The sequence below is a fragment of the Oncorhynchus clarkii genome, unplaced genomic scaffold, assembly GCF_045791955.1.
Source record: "Oncorhynchus clarkii lewisi isolate Uvic-CL-2024 unplaced genomic scaffold, UVic_Ocla_1.0 unplaced_contig_5295_pilon_pilon, whole genome shotgun sequence".
NCBI lineage: Eukaryota > Metazoa > Chordata > Actinopteri > Salmoniformes > Salmonidae > Oncorhynchus > Oncorhynchus clarkii.
The window spans coordinates 1-27,255 of NW_027259615.1; the positions used below are offsets into that span (position 1 = coordinate 1).

A 27,255-nucleotide genomic window follows, 5' to 3' on the forward strand; every position below is an offset into this window, starting at 1 on the left:
TCCTGCCTGCCACCTGGTTCTGAACATCTTCTATGTGAGTCAGGAGGTTCATCTGCCACTGGAGACAGTTCCTGGCATGTTCCACTGAGTCTGGTCCCCTCTCATTCAGACAGCCAGGCACAGCCAGCACTGAGTCTGGTCCCCTCTCATTCAGACAGCCAGGCACAGTCAGGGAGCCAGGCACAGCCAGGGAGCCAGGCACAGCCAGGGCAGTTGTCTTCTGTTGACAACACACAGCATTAACTCAACCACAAAAATCAAATCAAAAATTGATCAACACATTTTACAGTTAATTTTCTTTAAAGGAAAGCCGGTAGCCTAGTGGTTAGAGAGGCGAGACAGCAACCAGAGGGTTGCCAGTTCGAATCCCGGGTCTGACAGGAAAAATCTGCCGCGGAAGTGAGCTGGCAACTCGGGAGGGGTTAAATGTATCAAACCCTAGATACCACAGCTTGCCGTTGTGCACTTAACTCCACGGGCACCCCCTGTTCCTACCTCTCCATGTAGTGTATTGTCTTTAGGAGAGGTTGAGATAAACAGTCCCCTGAACCTCTCCATGTAGTGTATTGTCTTTAGGAGAGGGTGGGATAAACAGTCCCCTGTTCCTACCTCTTCATGTAGTGTATTGTCTTTAGGAGAGGTTGGGATAAACAGTCCCCTGTTCCTACCTCTCCATGTAGTGTATTGTCTTTAGGAGAGGTTGGGATAAACAGTCCCCTGTTCCTACCTCTTCATGTAGTGTATTGTCTTTAGGAGAGGGTGGGATAAACAGTCCCCTGACCTACCTCTTCATGTAGTGTATTGTCTTTAGGAGAGGTTGAGATAAACAGTCCCCTGATCCTACCTCTCCATGTAGTGTATTGTCTTTAGGAGAGGTTGGGATAAACAGTCCCCTGTTCCTACCTCTTCATGTAGTGTATTGTCTTTAGGAGAGGTTGGGATAAACAGTCCCCTGTTCCTACCTCTCCATGTAGTGTATTGTCTTTAGGAGAGGTTGGGATAAACAGTCCCCTGTTCCTACCTCTTCATGTAGTGTATTGTCTTTAGGAGAGGTTGAGATAAACAGTCCCCTGACCTACCTCTCCATGTAGTGTATTGTCTTTAGGAGAGGTTGGGATAAACAGTCCCCTGTTCCTACCTCTCCATGTAGTGTATTGTCTTTAGGAGAGGTTGGGATGAAGTTATATCCCAGTTGGACCTGATGTACAACTGATGAATAAAGTGATCGATCGCCTTAAAAACAAACAAGAGACAATGAAGATCAACAACACCTTTCTTACTTCCTGTTCCTTGGCTGTGAAGTGGGTGGAGTGGGAGGCGGGGTTAGTATTAGCCACCACCCCTCCTCCCTCCTGGCTGTTGGAGCCGTGGGGGTCTGTAGAGGGCCAGTGTTCCAGCTGTCCGGGGCTGGGGGGTTTCTGGTAGCTGTAGAGCAGAGAAGAGTGATTACAAAGACCATCAATAAAATACATTATGAACACACTGTAAACTAGTGATATGGCTAATTCAACACAACATGGATCATGTTTGATTCCATACCAGTGCCCATCGCTACTAAAGTCAGGTATCACTCAGCTGAACGTGTACCTGTGCTCGCTGGTGATGTAAGTGTCTGTCTTGGAGGAGTTGTGGTTGTTCAGAGAGTTGTCTGTCAAGTGGATGCAGTCAGGGAGACCGCCCATGGGCTGGTCCTCGTCAGAGTTCACCCATGACCGAGCCCAGAAGTGCAAATTGGGATTGTGTTTGTTCCTATAGGTGGACAAGGAAGTAAATGATTCATTTTGACTCCAAATGATCATGGATCCGTTTTAAATAGCACCCTATTCTCTTTATAGTGCACTAGATTTGACCAGAGCCCTATGGCACCCTATTCTCTTTATAGTGCACTAGATTTGACCAGAGTCCTATGGCACCCTATTCTCTTTATAGTGCACTAGATTTGACCAGAGTCCTATGGCACCCTATTCCCTTTATAGTGCACTAGATTTGACCAGAGTCCTATGGCACCCTATTCTCTTTATAGTGCACTAGATTTGACCAGAGCCCTATGGCACCCTATTCCCTTTATAGTGCACTAGATTTGACCAGAGCCCTATGGCACCCTATTCTCTTTATAGTGCACTAGATTTGACCAGAGCCCTATGGCACCCTATTCTCTTTATAGTGCACTAGATTTGACCAGAGCCCTATGGCACCCTATTCCCTTTATAGTGCACTAGATTTGACCAGAGTCCTATGGCACCCTATTCTCTTTATAGTGCACTAGATTTGACCAGAGCCCTATGGCACCCTATTCCCTTTATAGTGCACTAGATTTGACCAGAACCCTATGGCACCCTATTCCCTTTATAGTGCACTAGATTTGACCAGAGCCCTATGGCACCCTATTCTCTTTATAGTGCACTAGATTTGACCAGAGCCCTATGGCACCCTATTCCCTTTATAGTGCACTAGATTTGACCAGAGCCCTATGGCACCCTATTCTCTTTATAGTGCACTAGATTTGACCAGAGCCCTATGGCACCCTATTCTCTTTATAGTGCACTAGATTTGACCAGAGCACTATGGCACCCTATTCTCTTTATAGTGCACTAGATTTGACCAGAGCCCTATGGCACCCTATTCCCTTTATAGTGCACTAGATTTGACCAGAGCCTAGTAGTACTGTGAGTTCCACAGTTCTCTTCAGTGTGATGAAAACGTTGCCCTACGTGTTGACAGGGGACCTACTGTAGTATGTCCATCTTCAGCTGTAGTCCGTGAAGGACGTTGTTGACACTGAACACGTCTGCTAACAGCTGATGGGTAGACATGCTGGTCTTACAGTTCTGCTCAGAGTAGTTCTCAGAGAGGAAGGACAAGCCGTACATCTGACCCTTGTTCAACCAGTCTTTGTCATGGAGATATTTGGCACTCCACCTTTGACCTAAACAACCAAAACAAATGGTCATGTCAGGAAAACAACCAACATGTTGATGATGATGATAATAATAATAATAATAATAATAATGTAGGAATATCTTGGTCTTGTTTGTAAATTGTATAGGGTAGGTAGAAGTTGCCTAGCCTGAGTGCCAGTCTTGCTTGTAAATTGTATAGGGTAGGTAGAAGTTGCCTAGCCTGAGTGCCAGTCTTGCTTGTAAATTGTATAGGGTAGGTAGAAGTTGCCTAGCCTGAGTGCCAGTCTTGTTTGTAAATTGTATAGGGTAGGTAGAAGTTGCCTAACCTGAGTGCCAGTCTTGTTTGTAAATTGTATAGGGTAGGTAGAAGTTGCCTAGCCTGAGTGCCAGTCTTGTTTGTAAATTGTATAGGGTAGGTAGAAGTTGCCTAGCCTGAGTGCCAGTCTGTTTGTGTTATCATACCAACTCCTTGTCACTCATGGTCATGTTTGGCTTGACAATGACATCAACTGAGCTGTCAAGAGCACAAACAGATCTGGGACCAGGCTAAAAGTTGCCTCTAACCACCGAAACAGGGTGAGATAATCTTTCATCCCCCTAATGGTTTAGGTTGGAGAATAATCTGATCCTAGATCTGTGGTTAGGGGAGTGTAGGGTATGATGTTACCTGGAGGGTCTCTGCAGATGTAACATATGTACTGGTCTGGGATGCTATCCTCCAGAAGCCCCATACACACACTGTGCTGCCAGCACATACACTCCTCACACTGAAACACAGAGAGAGACTGAATGTGTGTGTGTTTAGGTGGAAACAAATACTATCTGAACCCAGGTCTGAAACATGTATAATACATTGTATTGATTTATTTAACTAGACAAGTCAGTTAGGAACAAATTCTTATTTACAAATGACAGCCTAGCCCGTCCAAACCCGGACGAGCGCCGCCCTATGGGACTCCCAATCATGGCCGGTTGTGATACAGCCTGGATTCCAACCAGGGTGTCTGTAGTGACGCCTCTAGTACTGAGATGCTGTGCCTTAGACCGCTGCGCCACTCGGGAGCCCACATGACAACAGACATGTTTATGCCCCATTGTTATGTCTGAGGGATAGTTGGAAAATTCCGGAAACACTCCCCAAATTCCTGAAACACTCCCCAAATCCCACCACCCCCGGCCAAACGCTCCACAAACCCAGACAACGCTGGGCCAATTGTGCGCCGCCCTATGGGACTCCCGACCACGGCCGGTTGTGATACAGCCCGGGATCGAACCAGGGTCAGTAGTGACGCCTCTAGCACTGCAATGTAGCGCCTTAGACCACCGCGCCACTCAGGAGGCCCATATTAGAGGCCTGAAGGGAACGCCCTGGCGGAGCTTGTGGCAGACTTGTACATTGTACATGTATTTGTTGTAAACTGCCCAGTTAACTGATACTAAAGAGTGATTCATTTAATATTAACTTCAGGTGTCCTTGGTGTTGAATTTACACCACAAGTGACTGGAATGTTCCAACCCCACCTCAGGCAGAACCACCCCACCTCAGGCAGAACCACCCCACCTCAGACAGAACCACCCCACCTCATACAGAACCACCCCACCTCAGGCAGAACCACCCCACCTCATACAGAACCACCCCACCTCAGGCAGAACCACCCCACCTCATACAGAACCACCCCACCTCATACAGAACCACCCCACCTCATACAGAACCACCCCACCTCAGGCAGAACCACCCCACCTCAGACAGAACACTAGTCTGAGGGCTCCAGTCAGCCCAGTACCTGAATCATGAATCCATTCTCCTCGTCCATCTCACAGATACAGCGGACAATCTCCTGGGTACCATCCTCATCCTCCTCCTGGAAGTCCTCCATGTTTAGAGAGTCAAAGTCCTGGTCGGAGGGTTCAAAATAAACCCCCTTGGTCACATCTATACATTTCCTAAGCTATAACACACAATCTATTACATAGAGGAGGATCCTAAAGGACCACGGAGTCCAGTCTGCTTCCTGTTTTCTATGTTTCCAGAAACATATGGTAGTACGGTGACAACCCTACCTGGTTGTACTCATCTCCACTAAACAGCAGGCTCTCTGTGGTCGAGTCCTCCAGGAACTCTATGTCTGACAGGTCTGGAGAGGGAGAGAGAGGGGGAGGGAGAGAGAGGGGAGAGAGGGGAGGGAGGGGGGAGAGAGAGGGGGGGAGAGAGAGAGGTGGGAGGGGGAGATAGGCAGAGAGAGGGGGGAGGGAGAGAGAAGGGGGAGGGAGAGAGAGGGGGGAGGGAGAGAGAGGGGGGAGGGAGAGAGAGGGGGGAGGGAGGGAGGGGGAGGGAGAGAGAGAGAATAAAAACAAGTGTAAAAACACTGCTCACATTCTTTACAACATATATCTTGACGTCATTTAATTGTGAGAACTTCAGCAAAGCATCACCTAAAGTTAACTTAGCTGACAGTTTTCTAAGCTATCTAAATACCAAGTGTGATCATCACAGAGTAATATACCAGTCTATTCCAATACTGAAAGGCTGAATAAAGGCTAGAGGGGCGTAAACACCTGTCAGAACCTTAAAAAAACAACAACAGTTTAACCTCAAATTTGACACAGTTGGCGATGTTTCTTCATTTCCCAAGTACTGTTGGCTTCCCCAATGTGAAATATAGAAGTATGGCCACTGATCACAGTAGACTACATTCATTCTGAGGAGGTATTAAGTCCAGAATGAAGGCTGCTGTGGCTCTGCTGTTGCTGCTGTTCTGTCGATCTGGGGCACGGGCTCCAGTGTCTGAGACATGAACAGTGTTGTTGCTGCTGTTCTGTCGGTTTGGGGCACGGGCTCCAGTGTCTGAGACATGAACAGTGCTGGTGTTGTTCTGTCGGTCTGGGGCACGGGCTCCAGTGTCTGAGACATGAACAGTGTTGTTGCTGCTGTTCTGTCGATCTGGGGCACGGGCTCCAGTGTCTGAGACATGAACAGTGTTGTTGCTGCTGTTCTGTCGGTCTGGGGCACGGGCTCCAGTGTCTGAGACATGAACAGTGCTGGTGTTGTTCTGTCGGTCTGGGGCACGGGCTCCAGTGTCTGAGACATGAACAGTGCTGGTGTTGTTCTGTCGGTCTGGGGCACGGGCTCCAGTGTCTGAGACATGAGCAGTGCTGGTGTTGTTCTGTTGGTCTGGGGCACGGGCTCCAGTGTCTGAGACATGAGCAGTGCTGGTGTTGTTATGTTGGTCTGGGACACGGGCTCCAGTGTCTGAGACATGAACAGTGCTGGTGTTGTTCTGTCGGTCTGGGGCACGGGCTCCAGTGTCTGAGACATGAACAGTGCTGGTGTTGTTCTGTCGGTCTGGGGCACGGGCTCCAGTGTCTGAGACATGAGCAGTGCTGGTGTTGTTCTGTTGGTCTGGGACACGGGCTCCAGTGTCTGAGACATGAGCAGTGCTGGTGTTGTTCTGTCGGTCTGGGGCACGGGCTCCAGTGTCTGAGACATGAGCAGTGCTGGTGTTGTTCTGTCGGTCTGGGGCACGGGCTCCAGTGTCTGAGACATGAGCAGTGCTGGTGTTGTTATGTTGGTCTGGGACACGGGCTCCAGTGTCTGAGACATGAGCAGTGCTGGTGTTGTTCTGTTGGTCTGGGACACGGGCTCCAGTGTCTGAGACATGAACAGTGCTGGTGTTGTTCTGTCGGTCTGGGGCACGGGCTCCAGTGTCTGAGACATGAGCAGTGCTGGTGTTGTTCTGTCGGTCTGGGGCACGGGCTCCAGTGTCTGAGACATGAGCAGTGCTGGTGTTGTTCTGTCGGTCTGGGGCACGGGCTCCAGCGTCTGAGACATGAGCAGTGCTGGTGTTGTTCTGTTGGTCTGGGACACGGGCTCCAGTGTCTGAGACATGAACAGTGCTGGTGTTGTTCTGTCGGTCTGGGGCACGGGCTCCAGTGTCTGAGACATGAACAGTGCTGATGCTGCTGTTCTGTCGGTCTGGGACACGGGCTCCAGTGTCTGAGACATGAACAGTGCTGATGTCTCCCTGCATCTCCATCTTCACAGCACCAGTGAGAGGGGTCTACTTCATCAGATTCACTGCCATGGACAACAAAACCTCCAAGGGGTTGTCTGTACTTTAGTAGAAGAATGGCCAGTCTATTATGTGGTCCAGTCAGTGGAATGAAAAGGACAATCATCTATCCAATGCAGCGATTCTAGAGTTGGAGAAAGAGGACATGGTTCACATGAGTCTCTTCTCAGGCTACTAGATATAGAGATGGAGAAAGGGGACATGGTCCACATGAGTCTCTTCTCAGGCTACTAGATCTAGAGATGGAGAAAGAGGACATGGTTCACATGAATCTCTTCTCAGGCTACTAGATCTAGAGATGGAGAAAGAGGACATGGTCCACATGAGTCTCTTCTCAGGCTACTAGATTTAGAGATGGAGAAAGAGGACATGGTTCACATGAATCTCTTCTCAGGCTACTAGATCTAGAGATGGAGAAAGAGGACACGGTCCACATGAGTCTCTTCTCAGGCTACTAGATCTAGAGATGGAGAAAGAGGACATGGTCCACATGAGTCTCTTCTCAGGCTACTAGATTTAGAGATGGAGAAAGAGGACATGGTTCACATGAATCTCTTCTCAGGCTACTAGATCTAGAGATGGAGAAAGAGGACACGGTCCACATGAGTCTCTTCTCAGGCTACTAGATCTAGAGATGGAGAAAGGGGACACGGTCCACACGAGTCTCTTCTCAGGCTACTAGATCTAGAGATGGAGAAAGGGGACACGGTCCACATGAGTCTCTTCTCAGGCTACTAGATCTAGAGATGGAGAAAGGGGACATGGTCCACATGAGTCTCTTCTCAGGATACTAGATCTAGAGATGGAGAAAGGGGACACGGTCCACACGAGTCTCTTCTCAGGATACTAGATCTAGAGATGGAGAAAGGGGACACGGTCCACATGAGTCTCTTCTCAGGCTACTAGATATAGAGATGGAGAAAGGGGACACGGTCCACATGAGTCTCTTCTCAGGCTACTAGATCTAGAGATGGAGAAAGAGGACATGGTCCACACGAGTCTCTTCTCAGGCTACTAGATCTAGAGATGGAGAAAGGGGACACGGTCCACATGAGTCTCTTCTCAGGCTACTAGATCTAGAGATGGAGAAAGGGGACACGGTCCACGAGTCTCTTCTCAGGATACTGGATCTAGAGATGGAGAAAGAGGACATGGTCCACACGAGTCTCTTCTCAGGATACTAGATCTAGAGATGGAGAAAGAGGACATGGTCCACACGAGTCTCTTCTCAGGATACTAGATCTAGAGATGGAGAAAGGGGACACGGTCCACACGAGTCTCTTCTCAGGATACTAGATCTAGAGATGGAGAAAGGGGACACGGTCCACGAGTCTCTTCTCAGGATACTAGATCTAGAGATGGAGAAAGGGGACACGGTCCACACGAGTCTCTTCTCAGGATACTAGATCTAGAGATGGAGAAAGAGGACATGGTCCACATGAGTCTCTTCTCAGGCTACTAGATCTAGAGATGGAGAAAGGGGACATGGTCCACGAGTCTCTTCTCAGGCTACTAGATCTAGAGATGGAGAAAGAGGACATGGTCCACATGAGTCTCTTCTCAGGCTACTAGATCTAGAAATGGAGAAAGAGGACATGGTCCATGAGTCTCTTCTCAGGATACTAGATCTAGAGATGGAGAAAGGGGACACGGTCCACACGAGTCTCTTCTCAGGATACTAGATCTAGAGATGGAGAATGGGGACACGGTCCACATGAGTCTCTTCTCAGGCTACTAGATCTAGAGATGGAGAAAGAGGTCATGGTCCACACGAGTCTCTTCTCAGGCTACTAGATCTAGAGATGGAGAAAGGGGACACGGTCCACGAGTCTCTTCTCAGGATACTAGATCTAGAGATGGAGAAAGAGGACATGGTCCACACGAGTCTCTTCTCAGGATACTAGATCTAGAGATGGAGAAAGAGGACATGGTCCACACGAGTCTCTTCTCAGGATACTAGATCTAGAGATGGAGAAAGGGGACACGGTCCACACGAGTCTCTTCTCAGGATACTAGATCTAGAGATGGAGAAAGGGGACACGGTCCACGAGTCTCTTCTCAGGATACTAGATCTAGAGATGGAGAAAGGGGACACGGTCCACATGAATCTCTTCTCAGGATACTAGATCTAGAGATGGAGAAAGGGGACATGGTCCACATGAATCTCTTCTCAGGCTACTAGATCTAGAGATGGAGAAAGGGGACACGGTCCACACGAGTCTCTTCTCAGGATACTAGATCTAGAGATGGAGAAAGGGGACATGGTCCACGAGTCTCTTCTCAGGCTACTGGATGTCTGTGAGGGACCCCAGGATTCATTTCTAGCAGAACTACTGACACAATCTTCAAACTAAAACTGATAGATAACTAGTAAATAGTACCTCAAAATGTCAACCTAGAAAAAAAGAGAGCAGATAGGATCCTTTTATTTTTCTTTACCTAATAACATTCTGCAGCAACATTCTGCAGCAACATTCTGCAGCAACATTCTACAGCAACATTCTACAGCAACATTCTGCAGCAACATTCTGCAGCAACATTCTACAGCAACATTCTGCAGCAACATTCTACAGCAACATTCTGCAGCAACATTCTGCAGCAACATTCTGCAGCAACATTCTGCAGCAACATTCTGCAGCAACATTCTACAGCAACATTCTGCAGCAACATTCTACAGCAACATTCTGCAGCAACATTCTACAGCAACATTCTGCAGCAACATTCTGCAGCAACATTCTGCAGCAACATTCTGCAGCAACATTCTGCAGCAACATTATATGTGAGTTGATCAATTTGAACAGCACATTCATGTAAAGATGAAATGTGATTGGTTGATATACATATGTATTTATACGTGTTCATTTCATAGAAAAGATGCCCTGTCAGGCGATTCCCACTCACTCTCTCCGGTCAGGTCCACAGAGAGGATGGCGCGGGGGTACTGGTAATGTTTGGTGGTGGAGCAGGAGGAAGAGGAGGAGCGGTGAAGAGCAGACGCCGTAGATCGCTCCAGGAAGGACAGGGACATGTCATCGTAGTCAGAATAACCTGCAGGTGAGAAAACACAGATTGTGTTTTTATGATGTATTGACGATGTGCTACTTCTAACGTCTGTTTATCTTTCACTTCTGTATTTATTGGTGTTGTGTGTATTGGCTGGGGCAATTAAACTCCCCCCTTGGAGGATTGATTAAGTACTATCTAATGTCTCGTCTTAAATATATATGTTTACAATAAGCTATACAAATGGACTGGTCATTCGCTGACAACATACTACACACAACAGCAGGAGCCCTTGGAGAAACATTAAGATACAACACCTGAACTAAACGTACAGTGCTGCTTGGATTTCCTCTTCCTCTTCTTCTTCTTCTTCTGTTTCATCTTGAAGTGTTCCTTCTCTTTCCTGTCCCTCCGCTCTTTGTCCTTCTTTTTTCCTAAAAAACAAACAGAACATCTATTTAAATCACCAACTGATTTGCTCAGAACAATGGAGGAATGTTATTTATTACAACTGCTAAGAAGAGAAGTAGAACACATTCTCACCGATCACCTGGGATTTCTCCTCCAGTTTCACCTTCTTCTCATTCTTTATTAACCCTGTAGGAGGAGTCATGTAATTCAATCACAGTTCTCTGCAGCGAACTGGGTTGATTTAAATGTGCGACCCAAACGGCACCCTATTCCCTATATAGTGCACTACTTTAGATTGTTTCTTTTCCCCTCTGTCGTATGTCATGTGTTTTTCTTCTCATCTATATCACTACCTCATGGTGTGTTGTTGGGAAAGAGCTGGCCAGTGAAGCATGTCACTGGGTTGTTTTACACCTGCTGCATCCTGCCCTGCCACTAACCTGGCTTCAGACCTCATAGCCCCACTGCCCTGCCACTAACCTGGCTCCAGACCTCACAGCCCCTCAGGAAGGCCCACTGCCATGCCACTAACCTGGCTCCAGGCCTCACAGCCCCTCAGGAAGGCCCACTGCCCTGCCACTAACCTGGCTCCAGACCTCACAGCCCCTCAGGAAGGCCCACTGCCCTGCCACTAACCTGGCTCCAGGCCTCACAGCTCCTCAGGAAGGCCCACTGCCCTGCCACTAACCTGGCTCCAGACCTCACAGCCCCTCAGGAAGGCCCACTGCCCTGCCACTAACCTGGCTCCAGGTGCTTGTCCTTATCGATCACCTTCTTCAGAATCTTGTCGTGGAGGGACTCGAAGCTCTTCTCCTGAGGTGGCGGAGGGAGAGACAGCTCTGTGCTGTCAGAGCTCATGGAGGCAGAGGAGCGCTTCTTCCTGTTCAACCTGGGAGGTTTCAGACAGCTCCCCAGTCCAGTACAGTCCAGTTGGAACATATGGCCCGGAGGGTACAGTGCTGGAGGACAGAAGAGACAGTATAAAACATATGGCCCTGAGGGGACAGAGGAGACAGTATAAAACATATGGCCCAGATGAGACAGTATAAAACATATGGCCCGGGGGGGACAGAGGAGACAGTATAAAACATATGGCCCAGAGGAGACAGTATAAAACATATGGCCCTGAGGGGACAGAGGAGACAGTATAAAAAATATGGCCCTGGGGGGACAGAGGAGACCGTATGAAACCTATGGCCCAGAGGGGACAGAGGAGACAGAATAAAACATATGGCCCGGAGGGGACAGGGGAGACAGTATAAAACATATGGCCCTGAGGGGACAGAGGAGACAGTATAAAATATATGGCCCAGAGGAGACAGTATAACACATATGGCCCTGAGGGGACAGAGGAGACAGTATAAAACATATGGCCCAGAGGAGACAGTATAAAACATATAAAACATATGGCCCAGAGGGGACAGAGGAGACAGTATAAAACATATGGCCCAGAGGAGACAGTATAAAACATATAAAACATATGGCCCTGAGGGGAAAGAGGAGACAGTATAAAACATATGGCCCAGAGGAGACAGTATAAAACATATAAAACATATGGCCCTGAGGGGACAGAGGAGACAGTATAAAACATATGGCCCTGAGGGGACAGAGGAGACAGTATAAAACATATGGCCCAGAGGAGACAGTATAAAACATATAAAACATATGGCCCTGAGGGGACAGAGGAGACAGTATAAAACATATGGCCCTGAGGGGACAGCGCTGAGGGACAGAGGGGGGTGAGAGAGAGTATAAGGTTGGGCTCTGAACAAAAGTAGTGCCCTATAGGAAATAGGTTATATCCCAAATGGCACCCTAAAACAATTTTGTGAATTTGTGTATTCAAGTTACATACAACTATGTTTTCAAATGAATGAAATGTAAATCCATACACGATGAGGTGGAGACTGTCCTGCGTCTCTTCGTGTTGTCAGGGACCTCCAGCAGGGTGGTGGTGGTGGGCATGGAGGCTGAGGTGGCCCGGGTACGACCAGCCCTGTCTGGGGAGCCTGGCAGCTCAGAGTCCTGGAGGTCTTTGTCAGCGTTGTGGTAATACTTGAGGTGGTAGTCCAGCAGCTTGGCTTTGCGGAAGGCCTTGGAGCACCCAGGGATCTTACACTTGTAGAGGTCCAGGTCGTTGGGAGACGTTGGGTCATCACACCACTTGGTGTTCATGACTGAGAGAGAGAGAGGACACAGAAGAGAGAGAGTGAGAGGTGACACACAGAGGAGAGAGAGAGAAGTGACACACAGAGGAGAGAGAGAGAAGTGACACACAGAGGAGAGAGAGAGAGGTGACACACAGAGGAGAGAGAGAGAGAGGTGACACACAGAGGAGAGAGAGTGAGAGGTGACACACAGAGGAGAGAGAGAGAGAGAGAGAGAGAGGTGACAGAGAGGAGACAGAGGAGAGAGAGTGAGAGGTGACACACAGAGGAGAGAGAGAGAGGTGACACACAGAGGAGAGAGAGAGAGGTGACACACAGAGGAGAGAGAGTGAGAGGTGACACACAGAGGAGAGAGAGAGAGAGAGAGAGAGAGAGAGAGAGAGAGAGAGAGAGAGAGAGAGAGAGAGAAAGAGAGAGAAAGAGAGAGAAAGAGAGAGAGAGACAGAGAGAGAGAGAGAGAGAGAGAGAGAGAGAGAAAGAGAGAGAAAGAGAGAGAAAGAGAGAGAAAGAGAGAGAGAGAGAGAGAGAGAGGTGACACACAGAGGAGAGAGAGAGAGGTGACACACAGAGGAGAGAGAGTGAGAGGTGACACACAGAGGAGAGAGAGTGAGAGGTGACACACAGAGGAGAGAGAGAGAGAGAGAGAGAGACAGAGAGAGAGAGAGAGAGAGAGACAGAGAGAGAGAGAAAGAGAGAGAGAAAGAGAGAGAGAAAGAGAGAGAGAGAGAGAGAGAGAGAGAGAGAGGTGACACACAGAGGAGAGAGAGAGAGGTGACACACAGAGGAGAGAGAGTGAGAGGTGACACACAGAGGAGAGAGAGAGAGAGAGAGACAGAGAGAGACAGAGAGAGACAGAGAGACAGAGAGACAGAGAGACAGAGAGAGAGAGAGAGAGAGAGAGAGAGAGAGAGAGAGAGGTGACACACAGAGGAGAGAGAGAGAGGGGGAGGGAATGTTTTTCTGGATTATCAAGTCTCTCAGTCCAGAACCTGACACCCTTTTTGTTCAAGCTGGGCTGAAGAGCGTTTGACTATGCTTCCATTCTATCGGACAGAGAGGACTTGGTAAAGATCGGCTTCTTACCGGAACATGAATAATAATTGCAGTAAGCCTTGAAGGAAATGAAAAGTAATGGTTGAAGGTAATACAATCAAAGTAAAATAATCTGGAATAAACTCGAGGAGAAAACCTACTTGGCTCCCTGGTGTGTTTGTTTAGTTTAGAGGTCCTGGTAATACTTCTCCTCCCAGCAGCTACAAATCAAACAGAAACACAGATGGATTAGGACATTATCTAACGTACATTATCCTGTACAATGTCTGACCCTAACGGCACCCTACTCCCCTAGAAAGTACACTACTTTAGCGCACTTTGTAGGGAATAGAGGGCCATTTGAGATGCTGCAGTTGAGAATAAATAACTCCCCCAGTCAAGAATTACCTGCAGCTAAGGGTGGGAATTTGTCTGCCACTGCCGTATGATTGGCTGATGATGGCCCGTCAGTCAGCTGGTCTCTGTGTGTGATTGGTGGATGAGATGGTGTGAGGATGGAGACAGCAGATGAAGGTGTAGGTGGTATGTCAACACAGTAGTTGTGGAGGGTCGATGACTCTGCCTTCTCCACAGAGTTTGTCATTTGATCTAAAGGAGGACAATTACACACAGAATAGATTCAGGGTTGAATAAATAGACATGTTTCCTGGTTGTTCATGTTTTTTTTGTGTTCTTGGTCAGGGTTGTATTCATTAGTGCACACTGTAGCAAAACATTTTGTCACGCAAAATTAAAAACAAGCGTTTGTTATTTGACAAGTTCAGGTAGTTCCCTCTCTGTTTCGGCCCATTCGGTTCCTAGTTAATATGACCCCGTTCACGTCAGGAAGAACTCTTGTCCCTCGAGGCTGCACTCACCCTCTGGAGAGGAGGGGTCTTTGTGAGATGTGTTGTGTTCCCTCCCATGGGGTGAGAGGTCAGGGCACTGGGTGGTGGCGGGTTGAGAGGTCACGCTGGGGTCAGAGTTTATATCAGGGCTGACGGTGGCCAGGCGCTGGGAGCGTCTCCTCCTCTGGCTCTGTTCTGAGCTCCTGGGGGAGCCTGGAGGAACCGTCTCACCATGCCCTGTTGGAGAGGAAGCACAGCCACGTCACTTAACAAACAACCAAATGACCCATTAAGTATCATCATGGAAAATAGTTTTGTGCCGACAGTGATCGCAGCCCGAGCTCCCCAAGTCTTACTACTGTTGGGTTCTGAGAATATGAAATATACTACTTCATGTCACTGAGGGAGAGAGCTTAATGTATAACGTTTACATTATGTCAGGATATGTTATTGTTAGCCATCAGGCATCCTATGGGTGCGATCCTCTGGGATGAGAAGAGACACAGTCTGGTACCAATCACCATGTCATCCTTGAGTTGGGGGAGGAGTGAGCACTTTGGGGTAGCGGTCAGGTCAGATGAAGTGAGGAAGAACAGATATCACTAAGGTTCTGTCTAGTAACAGAGATGCATTGGCTGTTTAGAGGTGTAGGAGGAGACTCAGCATAGGAGAGAGGATTAAATATCAGTGCTTGTTTAGAGGTGTAGGAGGAGACTCAGCCTAGGAGAGAGGGTTAAATATCACTGCTTGTTTAGATGTGTAGGAGGAGACTCAGCCTAGGAGAGAGGGTTAAATATCACTGCTTGTACAGATGTGTAGGAGGAGACTCAGCCTAGGAGAGAGGGTTAAGTATCACTGCTTGTTTAGAGGTGTAGGAGGAGACTCAGCCTAGGAGAGAGGGTTAAGTATCAGTGCTTGTACAGATGTGTAGGAGGAGACTCAGCCTAGGAGAGAGGGTTAAGTATCAGTGTTTGTACAGATGTGTAGGAGGAGACTCAGCCTAGGAGAGAGGGTTAAGTATCAGTGTTTGTACAGATGTGTAGGAGGAGACTCAGCCTAGGAGAGAGGGTTAAGTATCAGTGCTTGTACAGATGTGTAGGAGGAGACTCAGCCTAGGAGAGAGGGTTAAGTATCAGTGTTTGTACAGATGTGTAGGAGGAGACTCAGCCTAGGAGAGAGGGTTAAGTATCACTGCTTGTACAGATGTGTAGGAGGAGACTCAGCCTAGGAGAGAGGGTTAAGTATCAGTGTTTGTACAGATGTGTAGGAGGAGACTCAGCCTAGGAGAGAGGGTTAAGTATCAGTGTTTGTACAGATGTGTAGGAGGAGACTCAGCCTAGGAGAGAGGGTTAAGTATCAGTGCTTGTACAGATGTGTAGGAGGAGACTCAGCCTAGGAGAGAGGGTTAAGTATCAGTGTTTGTACAGATGTGTAGGAGGAGACTCAGCCTAGGAGAGAGGGTTAAGTATCAGTGTTTGTACAGATGTGTAGGAGGAGACTCAGCCTAGGAGAGAGGGTTAAGTATCAGTGTTTGTACAGATGTGTAGGAGGAGACTCAGCCTAGGAGAGAGGGTTAAGTATCAGTGCTTGTACAGATGTGTAGGAGGAGACTCAGCCTAGGAGAGAGAGTTAAGTATCACCGCTTGTGTGAACAACGTCTTTGACTAAAGCAGCTGTGTTGATCCTCTGGGAAAAATAAACTTGGTTTAAGCTTTCATAGAGTCTGTGGAGTTTTTACTGGGAGAATTAGAACCTAACACTTCTGAGGCAATTAGTTTGTTTTTCCCCCAAAAAAACTGTATACATAAAGTTAATATTTGTAACACCACTTGTGTCTAAGACTATACACTACTTTGAGTTGGTTAGTGGAAGTACTTTTCCCACTATGATCCTGTCCCTCAGCAGACCGACCTGAGGTAGCCGTGTCTGGGCAGCTGTGTCTGGGGGAGGGACTCAGCATGGACTCTGGGGCTGACATGGTGTCCTCCCCAGCAGACAGAGTCGTGATGGAGCACGGCGGCCTGGACGCTCTCTGCTTCTGGCTGCTGTTAACCATGACAAACGGGTTCTTCATTATTTAACAAATTATTATACAAATAGCAACAAAAATATGAATTACAAGTACAACTTACAATTACATTATTAATGACAAATTATTACCTGATTACACTACACTATAAATATAACAATAAAGCACAGATGTCCTAGGGCATTGAAAGCCAATAGCTATCTTGTCAAACGCTACCTGTTGGACTCCCCAGAGTGGTGCTTCAGACGCCTGTTCCGACACTTGGCTGGAGAGCCCGTCACAGAGGACCCAGTCTGTCTCTGGGTCTGCCCCTGTAAGGAATCATGGTCTGCTGTTCTTGGTACCTTCTGGAAGAATACAGAAAGGAATAAACAGTGGGATTGCTGTCATGAATTGACTCTTGGGTTAAGTCCCAAATGGGATCCTATTCCGTATTTAGTGCACTACTTTTGTTATGGGCTCTGGTCCAAAGCAGTGCACTATATAGGGAATAGGATGCCATTGGGGACACAATCTTAGCAAAACAAATTCTATGGCGCAAAGTCTGTCTTTGAAGTTATTTTATGTATGTATGTATGTGTGTATATATATATATAAATATATCTATCTATATCTGCACTACAGTGAGTGACTAGCTGGTACCTGTTGTTGGGACGTCACTGGGACTTCTGTCCGCTCCTTCTTACAGTCAGCATCATCTTCATGGGATTCTGAAGGCAGAGGGAGAAGAATATAACAGGTCCATTAACAGGTTGGAACGCCACACACAATGGCTGTCCCAAATGGCACCCTATATCCTCTATAGTGTACTACCTTTGGCCCAGTCCCTGGTCAAAAGTAGTGCCCTATAAAGGGACTATGGTGCCATTTGGGAGACACATTGTACATGTGTTGGCTAACTAAGGAGGGCCCTGTGGTGAAATATGACCTGTGGTTTTACAGGCCTAGACCCTCCAGGGTGAAACATGACCTGTGGTTTTACAGGCCTAGACCCTCCAGGGTGAAACATGACCTGTGGTTTTACAGGCCTGGATCCTCCAGGGTGAAACATGACCTGTGGTTTTACAGGCCTGGACCCTCCAGGGTGAAACGTGACCTGTGGTTTTACAGGCCTGGATCCTCCAGGGTGAAACATGACCTGTGGTTTTACAGGCCTGGACCCTCCAGTGTGAAATATGACCTGTGGCTTTACAGGCCTGGATCCTCCAGGGTGAAACATGACCTGTGGTTTTACAGGTCTGGATCCTCCAGGGTGAAACATGACCTGTGGTTTTACAGGTCTGGATCCTCCAGGGTGAAACATGACCTGTGGTTTTACAGGTCTGGACCCTCCAGGGTGAAACATGACCTGTGGTTTTACAGGTCTGGACCCTCCAGGGTGAAACATGACCTGTGGTTTTACAGGCCTGGATCCTCCAGGGTGAAATATGACCTGTGGCTTTACAGGCCTGGACCCTCCAGGGTGAAATGTGACCTGTGGTTTTACAGGCCTGGATCCTCCAGGGTGAAATATGACCTGTGGTTTTATAGGCCTGGACCCTCTGAGTTGAATAACATGCTATCTTGTCCATTTCTCCTTCTCTTAGATCTCATGTCTTGCTGCTCTGAAGAGGGCTTGGTTTCTTCCTCATCATCACCACGGCGTCTTAGTTATCATTGGAGAGGTTGAGAGTAAAGAATCATAACATCTAAATGATACCACTACTCCATATCACTGCTGTATGATACTAGCTACATGACAACAGTAACATCTAAATGATACCACTACTCCATATGACTGCTGTATGAAACTAACATACAGTACTAGCTGCATGAGAACAGACACTGAGAAATGACCATTCATTTTTAAAGGGCCTGCTAATTTGAAACCCATCTGTGTCCCAAATCGCACCCTATTCCCAATACAGTGCACTACTTTTGACCAGGGACCATAAGGCTCTGGTCAAGAGTAGTGCACTACATAGGGAATAGGGTGCCATTTGGGAAATATCCACAGTGTGCATGTATCTGTTGGGGTGAGGGAAGGAGAGGACTCAAGTTACCCAGTTTGTCAGAGTCGGACTGATCATGCAACTCTTCATCCAGCTCTTCTTGACCGTCCTCATCGTCAGACTTCCCTCCGTGAGGGTCGTCCCTGTCCTTGTTGCTGTTGGCACTGGTACGAGGCGTACTGCTTCCTTTGCTCTTGGCTGCAGCCGAGGCAGCTTTCACCAGGGCTATCCAGTCCTGTTGGGAGGAGAGACACTTGTTTTTCCTCCTTCACTTTTTTTCCTATTTTGTTTTGTTGTGCTTTGTCCTTGTTGTTGTTGTTTGAAAAGCTCTTTAAATCCAGGGTATCCATATGTTGTTATTAAACGTAGTATTAGAGACTGGTGGTTAGATAAATGCATCTATTCTATAGGCTGCTGCTGTAAGTTAGTTAGGGTGCGTTCCAAATGGAACCCTATTACCTATTTAGGAAATAAATCAAAATGGTATTTGTCACATACGCGTGTTTAGCAGATGTTATTGCGGTTCGTAGCCAAACGTTTGTGTTTCCAGCTCCAACACTGCAGTAATATGTAATATCTAACAAAATACACAATCTAAAGTAAAAGGACTGGAATTAAAAAATATATAAACATTTGGACGAGCAATGTCAGAGCGGCAAATACTAAGATATGGTAGAATAGGATAGAATACAGTATATAGATATGAGAGGAGTCATGCATAGACTAAGATACAGTATAATAGGATAGAATACAGTATATAGATATGAGAGGAGTCATGCATAGACTAAGATACAGTAGAATAGGATAGAATACAGTATATAGATATGAGATGAGTCATGCATAGACTAAGATACAGTAGAATAGGATAGAATACAGTATATAGATATGAGATGAGTCATGCATAGACTAAGATACAGTAGAATAGGATAGAATACAGTATATAGATATGAGAGGAGTCATGCAAAATATGTCAACATTATTAAAATGGACTAGTTCCAATTATTAAAGTGACCAGTGATTCCAAGTCTACGTATATAGGGCAGCAGCCTCTAATTAGGGTGCCATTTGGGACTCTGGCGTAGTGTGTGGAGAAGTAACAGGGTTAACCGTGACTAAACAGATCATCTAGACGTCAGACTAGGTCACGACCTTGGTTGGTTGAGAAAATAGTAAGCCTCAATAGTAAAGAAATCAATATATTTAGCCTATAGGGACTTGTTTGAACTATTAGCTAATACTTTCCAAGTGTACTACTCCACATTAAAAGTAAAACAATTCTAAGTAAAATAAATGAAATCTTAATTAAGTAGTAAATAAGATTAGACTCTGGTCTCCTTGAGAGTGTCTGCTGGTTGGAACAAGGGAGATGCCAGCAAGTCTATCCTGCCAAGACTGTGGGAATCAGCCTTCGCATTAAATCCAGCAATTCCCTGTTGCCCTTTACCTTCTGAAAAAGAGGGAGAAGTGAAATAGAAAATTATGGTATCCTACACTGTCTACAACAGACTTTCAAGAATTTTAACTTGCCTTCTATTAAATCAGTATATCTATCACCGCCAGACCCCTAGCGATAACCGCCAGACCTAACCGCCAGACCCCTAGCTATAACCGCCAGACCCCTAGCTACAACGGCAGATCCTTAGCTACAACGCCAGACCCTTAGCTACAACGCCAGACCCTTAGCTACAACGCCAGACCCTTAGCTACAACGCCAGACCCTTAGCTACAACGCCAGACCCTTAGCTACAACGCCAGACCCTTAGCTATAATGCCAGGTTCTTACTAAGCTACATGTTCCTTACTTCTATTGGAGGAATGGTATCCAGGCCGTTATTGTAAATAAGAATTTGTTCTTAACGGACTTGCCTTGTTAAATAAAGGTTAAATTTACAACAACAAAAAAATCAATAAATAAATATACTCATGCTGATTCCAGAAGTGATTGTATGATCATGTGACCAGCTCACCTGTCCTTTTGCATCATGGGGCATAGATTTGATATGAATTTTTTTCACACAGCGAATAACTCCATCATAAAACTGCACCGTGTAGATACCTAGAATTTAACAAAGACACTTCAGTTGGGACGGACACAATTGCAAGTCATTCTGTTATGTGTATTGGCCATATGGCTACTGCTTCAGAAATAGTTAGTGATAAATACCCTCTTTGTTTACAGATTCAATCTTTGCAGGATAGTAGCGACAATCTGTCCATCGAGCAAGCACCTCTTCACCATCTCTCAATTCCTGTAAAACAAGTCAAGCCAAACAAACCTCCATTACTCTAAATATGTATTTAACAAACACGTGCCATGAGAGACAAAAGTTTGAAATTATACTGAACAAAAATATAAGCGCAACATGTAAAGTGTTGGTTCCATGCTTCATGAACTGAAATAAAAGATCCTTGGAATTTGAGAGTGTGGGGGGGCGGTGCTTAGGAGTATTTCTGTCTGTAATAAAGTCCTTTTGTGGGATAAACTGATTCTGATTGGCTGGGCCTGGCTCCCAAGTGGGTGGGCCTTTCTTTCTATGAACTGTAACTCCGTAAAATCTTTGAAATTGTTGCATGTTACATTTATCTTTCTGTCCAGTATAGATACTGTAGAAGCACGAAATGTTGTTGTCTGATTCAGGATGTAAGGAATTGCTTGTAAGGTTGAAAGTGTAGCTTGAAAATTAAAGGCCCAGTGCTGTAAAAAAATGTGATTTCTTGTGTGTTAAATGCATTTCCACACTGACGTTAAAATAATACTTTGAAATTCTGAAAAAGCCATTTTAGTGTAAGAGCTGTTCGAAAAGGCCACCTGAAATGTCAGCCTTTTTTGTTGGGATGGAGTTTTGGCCTGCCTGGTGACATCAACAGGCTGTAAATGAATGAATAGACCAATAAGAAAGAGAGTTCCAAACCTCTCTGCCAATAACAGCTAGTTTTAAGTTTTCCCCTCCCCATTCAGACCACTCCCAGACAGTCCTAGCAAAACGTTTACTTGAGAAATTGATCTTTGCTAAGAAGCTATTTTTGGATCATTTAAATTGAAAACACAGTAAGGTACTAAATGATTTAATATTGAGATAAAAATGGTTGCATTGGAACTTTAAGGCAAAGGGAAAAGTTTGTAACACAAAAAGCTCAAAGATAAATGTTACAAACATACGACAGGAACACAAAGACCAAAAGCTTGAATGATGCAGAATGAGCCCCTTTAGACCACAGAATAGCACTGCAGTATGGAAATGCCTAAACTCTGATATAGCTATGTCAGATTCAGTTATGCCTCAACAAAAATGATCTGATGGTTTTGACCAAAGCTGTGTTATGTGAAGAATCGAAACAGTGAGTGAAACAAGGAGTTAATAATTCAGCCAAATCACTGCAAAATGAGACACAGGGAATGTATGTATACTTGTCTCGGCTGCGGTAACTCTGTTTGGTCCTCTGTGCTCGCTGTACATCCAGGAAGCTCATCAAGGCGAGATGCTGACATCTCGCTGAGTCTCTCCTGGTAGAAATATTTATAAGATATAAGGCATAAACAATTTGTTATTTATTTTAAAACGATAGTTCACTCAGAATCGATATGTTACTACTATCCATCTATCACTCATCCGATTGATTGCACACTCTCAACCATCTACAACAAAACTCCTCATGAGGCAAACTGTCTCTAGCCCAGAGAAAGCTGTTTTGAGTACTTGGCATGCCATATGAGTTTCATCAAATCCATCCATACATTGCAAGCCACAATACATGGGGGAGTCTGACGCTCCCATTTCATATTTTCTCAATTCCTCACATCATCATATCTTCTCAAATAGAGAAGAAGGTCTGAGGGGAGGGACCTTGGACCTTCTCCTCCAATACGGTTGAGAATGCAGGAAATAGGAAATAGGATGCGAGGAATCGTGGAGAGACGAATTGAGAAGTAGCCTGTGGCTGGACAAAAACACCTACAGTCACCTCCCCCTCCTCTTCCTTCAGTCCCTCTTTACGGAGTGTTGGCCTTTCAAGAGGTCGCAGCCGAGTGCTGTCCCAGGCGATCCACTCGTCATATCGATGGCTCCAACGATCAAAGTGGACAAGCATCTTCCCCTCATCGAAATCGATGTCCTCAATGCGTGACGAGTACCTAGAAGGTTGTATAAGAAAGAAGACAATAACAAAATGTCTACTATGTATCTGTCATTATGCACATGATTACATAAAGGAACTTGACTGTTACATACCATTTTTGTAGATAGTCTTGAGCTTCAATTCTAGCACCGACTTCAAAAGTGATCCCTGGACGATTAGGTGTCTTCCTGCTCATCTTCACAACGTCTATGTTTCAAGACTGATGATCTGTCTGTCTGTGGCAGCTGAAAACAAAACAAAGGTAATGGATAGACCATGTTAAGCAGCCGTCTTTCTCTTAAATGTAAACCACACATACGAGACCCTCTGCAAAGATTAACTATCTGTTCAATTGGCACCATATGGGAAGGTGATTAGCTAGCTAGCTATATGGCTTATTAAGTAACAGAATTTACAATAGTGTCTTGTTGAACTAGCTAGCTAGCATGATAGTTTGCTCACATAGGTCAGCAGTATTCCAGTTGATTCATAAAGCAAAAACGTTATTCGAATAGATAGCTGACTAGCTAGTGAACATCCTCTCTAGTAAACCAACTGTCTTTCAAACAAGCTGTTCAGACATGCCACTAGCCAAAATAGATTCAGACCCTACGCTTGTTTACAGCTGCTTTGGGGTCAGACAGGATTCCTGGCTCAAAAAATGTATCTCAATCGTGGGATGAGAAATGTCTTGTACTCAAAATTCTACCATTATAACAACTGTTATACAGAGAAGACTACTCGTTTTTCCATAAAAGTTCCCCTTTCGTCCTCATGATAGGTAGGAGAAGCCACAGCAGCAATTCCACAATGACAGATGTGGTTACTATTAAAAGTCAGTGAGTCGTTCAACCTTCTCGGTTTATCATTTGGAATGATGGGACGATTCCGAGTACAATGCATTTCTCATCCCTGGATTGAGGTACGTTTTCCCGAGCCATATCTTGTGCAGGCTCCGCAGTGTCTTAATCTAAACAAGAAGCCTGTCCGACCCCAGTGCAACTATAAACAAGTGCAGGGTCGATAATCTATTCTGACTAAAATGACACCGCCACCATACTCACCCAACTGGCACATTCTAGTCATTAAAACATCATGGCACAATCATTCATGACAGTACTCGTTTGTTAATTAATCAACTCGTATGTTGAGATGACCAGCAAACGTCACCACATATTTTCATATTATTCGTTAACTAGCTAGCGATCTTAATTTACGTACTAGGATAGTTAGCTAGCCTAATGTACTAAACTAGGTAGCTAGGAGGCTTTCGTAGACTAGCTAGCTAAAGTCACACAAGCGGTTGGTGGGTTAGCTAGCATGTCGGTTATTAAAAGTGGCAAAAGTCAAGTGATAAAACAAGCGTTATATTAACATTTAATGTCTGAACAAATAGGATATTCATTTGCAACAAAACGTTTAGCTAACTGGCCGTTAGTTGTCCATTTACTATGGTACCTAATGCTACAGTAACTAGTTAACTTTGCAATAAGTTAGCTGGCTAACGTTATATTTTTAACTAGGCTAACTAACGTATTACTAGCCAACTAAACGATGGTGATATGACAAGGGCAAAGAAAGTTAAGATGAATATATTAATAAAATCCATGTATTTCACAGATTAAATGGCAAGCGAACCACTATTTGGGTTAGCTATTAGCTTGTCCGAAGATAACGCTAACTTGCTAGCAGCAAGCTAATTTGCCAAGCTCTGCAGAATAATAGCTAGCCAAAAAACTGTTAGCCAGCTTCTAGCTATCTGATGGCATACATTCTCATGTATTTTGTGAGTGCATTGTCCTCTTTGGAATGAATTGCAAATTGTTTTTACCTTTGCGAACACATTTGGTAAATGATCGTTATTGTTATAAACTCATATCATGAGTACATATCAGTCTTCTTCCCATTCTTCTGCTCAGATATTTACCCTAAATAAAATAGAGGACGTAACAACGTAACGACGTAAGCACACGCCATGATCACATGACCTACATTGAAGTACAACATGTCTGCATTGTAAACAGTACTGCAAATATGTCTCTAGAATACAAGACTATCACATAATATTCTGCAATCAACGTTAGCCTGCGTAAGGTCAACACAGGTAAGAGAGAGAGACGTTGACAACTATCTGACATTGCCTGACGGTGACAACGTTGAAGTAAGAGGTCAGATTGAAAGAAGGAGGAAACTTTTCTACTGTCTCATGTTTTCAATGTTAAGATTTTGATAAATTCAAGGAGGTATTTTTGTCAGAAACAGGGCAGCAATCTTTACTTGTTTTAGAGTGTTCTCTTCTCCCATTTGACTAACAATCTTTGTACTTATTTCTTGTGCAAAACCAAGATGAAGAAGATGCAGACTGCTGCACGATTCAGGTCTCAGTTGTGGAGTCTGAAGATGCCTACCCTCTGTCACAGAAGCTTTGCTGCCATCTCCACTTACAAAGCTGTCATTTTTGACATGTATGGAGTTCTCATTCCGTCACCTGTCAAATTGGCAACAGGTATGTTATATAGGCCACACAATGTGCCACACAATGTACCACACAATGTACCACACAAGCCTTGTATAACCCAACATCAAAAATAGGCCATTACGGTAGACCTACTTATTTCCATTCAACTCCTAATGGAGGAAAGGGCCTCAATACATAGGGGCGGCAGGGAGCCTAGTGGTTAGAGTGGAGGGGCGGCAGGGAGCCTAGTGGTTAGAGTGGAGGGGCGGCAGGGAGCCTAGTGGTTAGAGCGTTGGAATAGTGACCGAAAGGTTGCAAGGTCGAATCCCTATGCCGACAAGGTACACATCTGTCGTTCTGCCCCTGAACAAGGCAGTTAACCCACTGTTCCCCGGTAGGACGTCATTTAAAATAAGAATTTGTTCTTAACTGACTTGCCTAGTTAAATAAAGGTTCAATCAAAATAAACATAGAAGTCAATATAGTGCAACATAATATTCTCGGTCTCTTTTTCTCTCTAGTGTTTGAACAACAGAACAGTGTTCCTCTGGGCACGCTGGGCAAGGCCATCAGGACAGGTGGGGAGGTGAATGCGTGGAAGAGGTTCATGCGTGGAGAGATTGGGGCTGAGGAGTTTGTGGAGGCCTTCGGCAGGCAGTGCAGTGAGATAGTGAGCTTATGTCTACTGTCTATCTGTACGTACAGCCTGTACCCTATGGGCCCTGGTTAAAAGTAGTGCACTAAACTAGGGAATAGGGTGCCATTTGGGATTAAACCCACATCTTAATTCATTATCCCTCTCTGCTGCTCCACCCTCAGGCAGGAAGTCCTGTTCCCATTGGCTCATTCTTGTCTAATCTGACCAGTGGGCCAATGACCAGGCCTCTACCCGTCATGATGGAGGCCATTTTGTGTGCTCGCTCCAGGGGCCTGAAGACTGCTGTTCTCAGCAACAACTTCCTCCAGCTGAACGGTGACCCCTTCCTGCCTCTGGACCACTCTCTCTTCGATGTGGTGACTAAGCATTTTATGGTTACATCGAGTACGTCCCAAATTGCACCCTATTCCCTATATAGTGCACTACTTTTGTTCAGAGCCCTATAGGCCCTGGTTAAAAGTAGTACACTACATAGGAATAGGGTGCCATTTGGGACGTAGACATTATTTAGTAATGATAGTAAAAGTAACACATAGTAGCTGTGTAACAGTTAGTAGACAATTATATGTCAAATTTCAGTGTTTGAGTGCAGAAATGGCATTATGATTACAATGTAGACTTCCTCTCTCTCTCTCTCTCAATTCAATTCAATTCAAGGGCTTTATTGGCATGGGAAACATGTGTTAACATTGCCAAAGCAAGTGAGGTAGACAACATACAAAGTGAAAATATGTCCCCATCCTGCCTCTCACCATCCTTCTTTCCCTTTCCCATCTCATTACTCCTCTCTCTATCTCTCCCTCTGTCCCCATCCTGCCTCTCACCATCCCTCTTTCCCACCTTTCCCATCTCATTACTCCTCTCTCTCCCCCCACATCTCTGGTTGTAGATAGTTGAGTCGTGTAGGGAGGGCCTCAGTAAGCCAGACCCTAGGATCTACCACCTGTGCCTGAACAGACTGGGTGTCTCTGCCCATGAGGCTGTGTTTCTGGATGACCTGAAGTTAAACGTTGAGGCAGCTGCCCAGCTAGGGATGCATGCCATCAAGGTGAGTGAGCCGAGTCTCTGCATTCTTAACTCCCCCATACCCATACCACTCTATCTTGGAGATGTTGTGGTGTACTGGGCAAGTGACTGCAACCTAGTGAATGATCTCGCTGTTTCATTGAGCAGTGTTTCAAGTTCCTCCCCAAGCTTCGTAGTAGTCACCAAACACTAAGGAACATAACCCACAGACTCTGTAACCGAGCCACCGGTGAGTGATAGATATTGTTCTTCAGGTAGGGGACATTGCAGTGTCAGTGAAGGAGCTGGAAGGGGTGCTGGGGATCCCCCTGTCAGGGTTTGTTCCTGGGCCTGGTTCTGCCCCTGTGGCCACAAAGCTCCCTATGGACCATCTTACACAGTACCTGAGGAAGGCTCTCCATCTGTCTGACAAAGGTACATCTATCCATTTCTTTAAATAACAACTTGCACACTACTCTTGTCAGTATAACTGTAGTTTACAATATTACGTATCGGCCTCTTGGCCTTTGTCAGAGCTTTGTCAGAACATTTCAAAACTTCTGTCT

At 45.8% G+C, this 27,255-nt stretch overlaps 2 protein-coding genes across 2 annotated transcripts; one reads left to right on the top strand and one right to left on the bottom strand.

The window, feature by feature from the left end:
- Window positions 1–6: 6 nt before the first annotated feature.
- Window positions 7–24,542, bottom strand: LOC139400492 (PHD finger protein 20-like protein 1; the record flags this gene model as incomplete). Its single annotated transcript, XM_071145331.1, has 25 exons — window positions 24,400–24,542; window positions 22,682–22,813; window positions 22,410–22,584; window positions 21,862–21,957; window positions 20,617–20,701; window positions 20,420–20,508; window positions 18,504–18,687; window positions 17,104–17,171; window positions 16,678–16,808; window positions 16,344–16,477; window positions 14,463–14,669; window positions 13,993–14,193; window positions 13,746–13,805; window positions 12,277–12,561; window positions 11,125–11,343; window positions 10,517–10,570; window positions 10,306–10,407; window positions 9,872–10,018; window positions 4,962–5,035; window positions 4,685–4,795; window positions 3,568–3,667; window positions 2,731–2,926; window positions 1,588–1,749; window positions 1,281–1,425; window positions 7–220 (listed from the first exon to the last, which is right to left on the bottom strand). Coding segments are annotated over exons 2-25 (3,322 nt in total), but the record flags the coding sequence as incomplete, so codon positions are not given.
- Window positions 24,543–24,919: 377 nt separating this feature from the next.
- On the top strand, window positions 24,920–27,228 carry LOC139400493 (acyl-CoA dehydrogenase family member 10-like). Its single transcript, XM_071145332.1, has 5 exons — window positions 24,920–25,074; window positions 25,548–25,696; window positions 25,846–26,040; window positions 26,574–26,732; window positions 26,965–27,228. Exons 1-5 carry the CDS (start codon window positions 24,924–24,926, stop codon window positions 27,148–27,150), a joined length of 840 nt encoding a protein of 279 aa, XP_071001433.1. The 5' UTR covers window positions 24,920–24,923; the 3' UTR covers window positions 27,151–27,228.
- The last annotated feature ends 27 nt before the right edge of the window (window positions 27,229–27,255 follow it).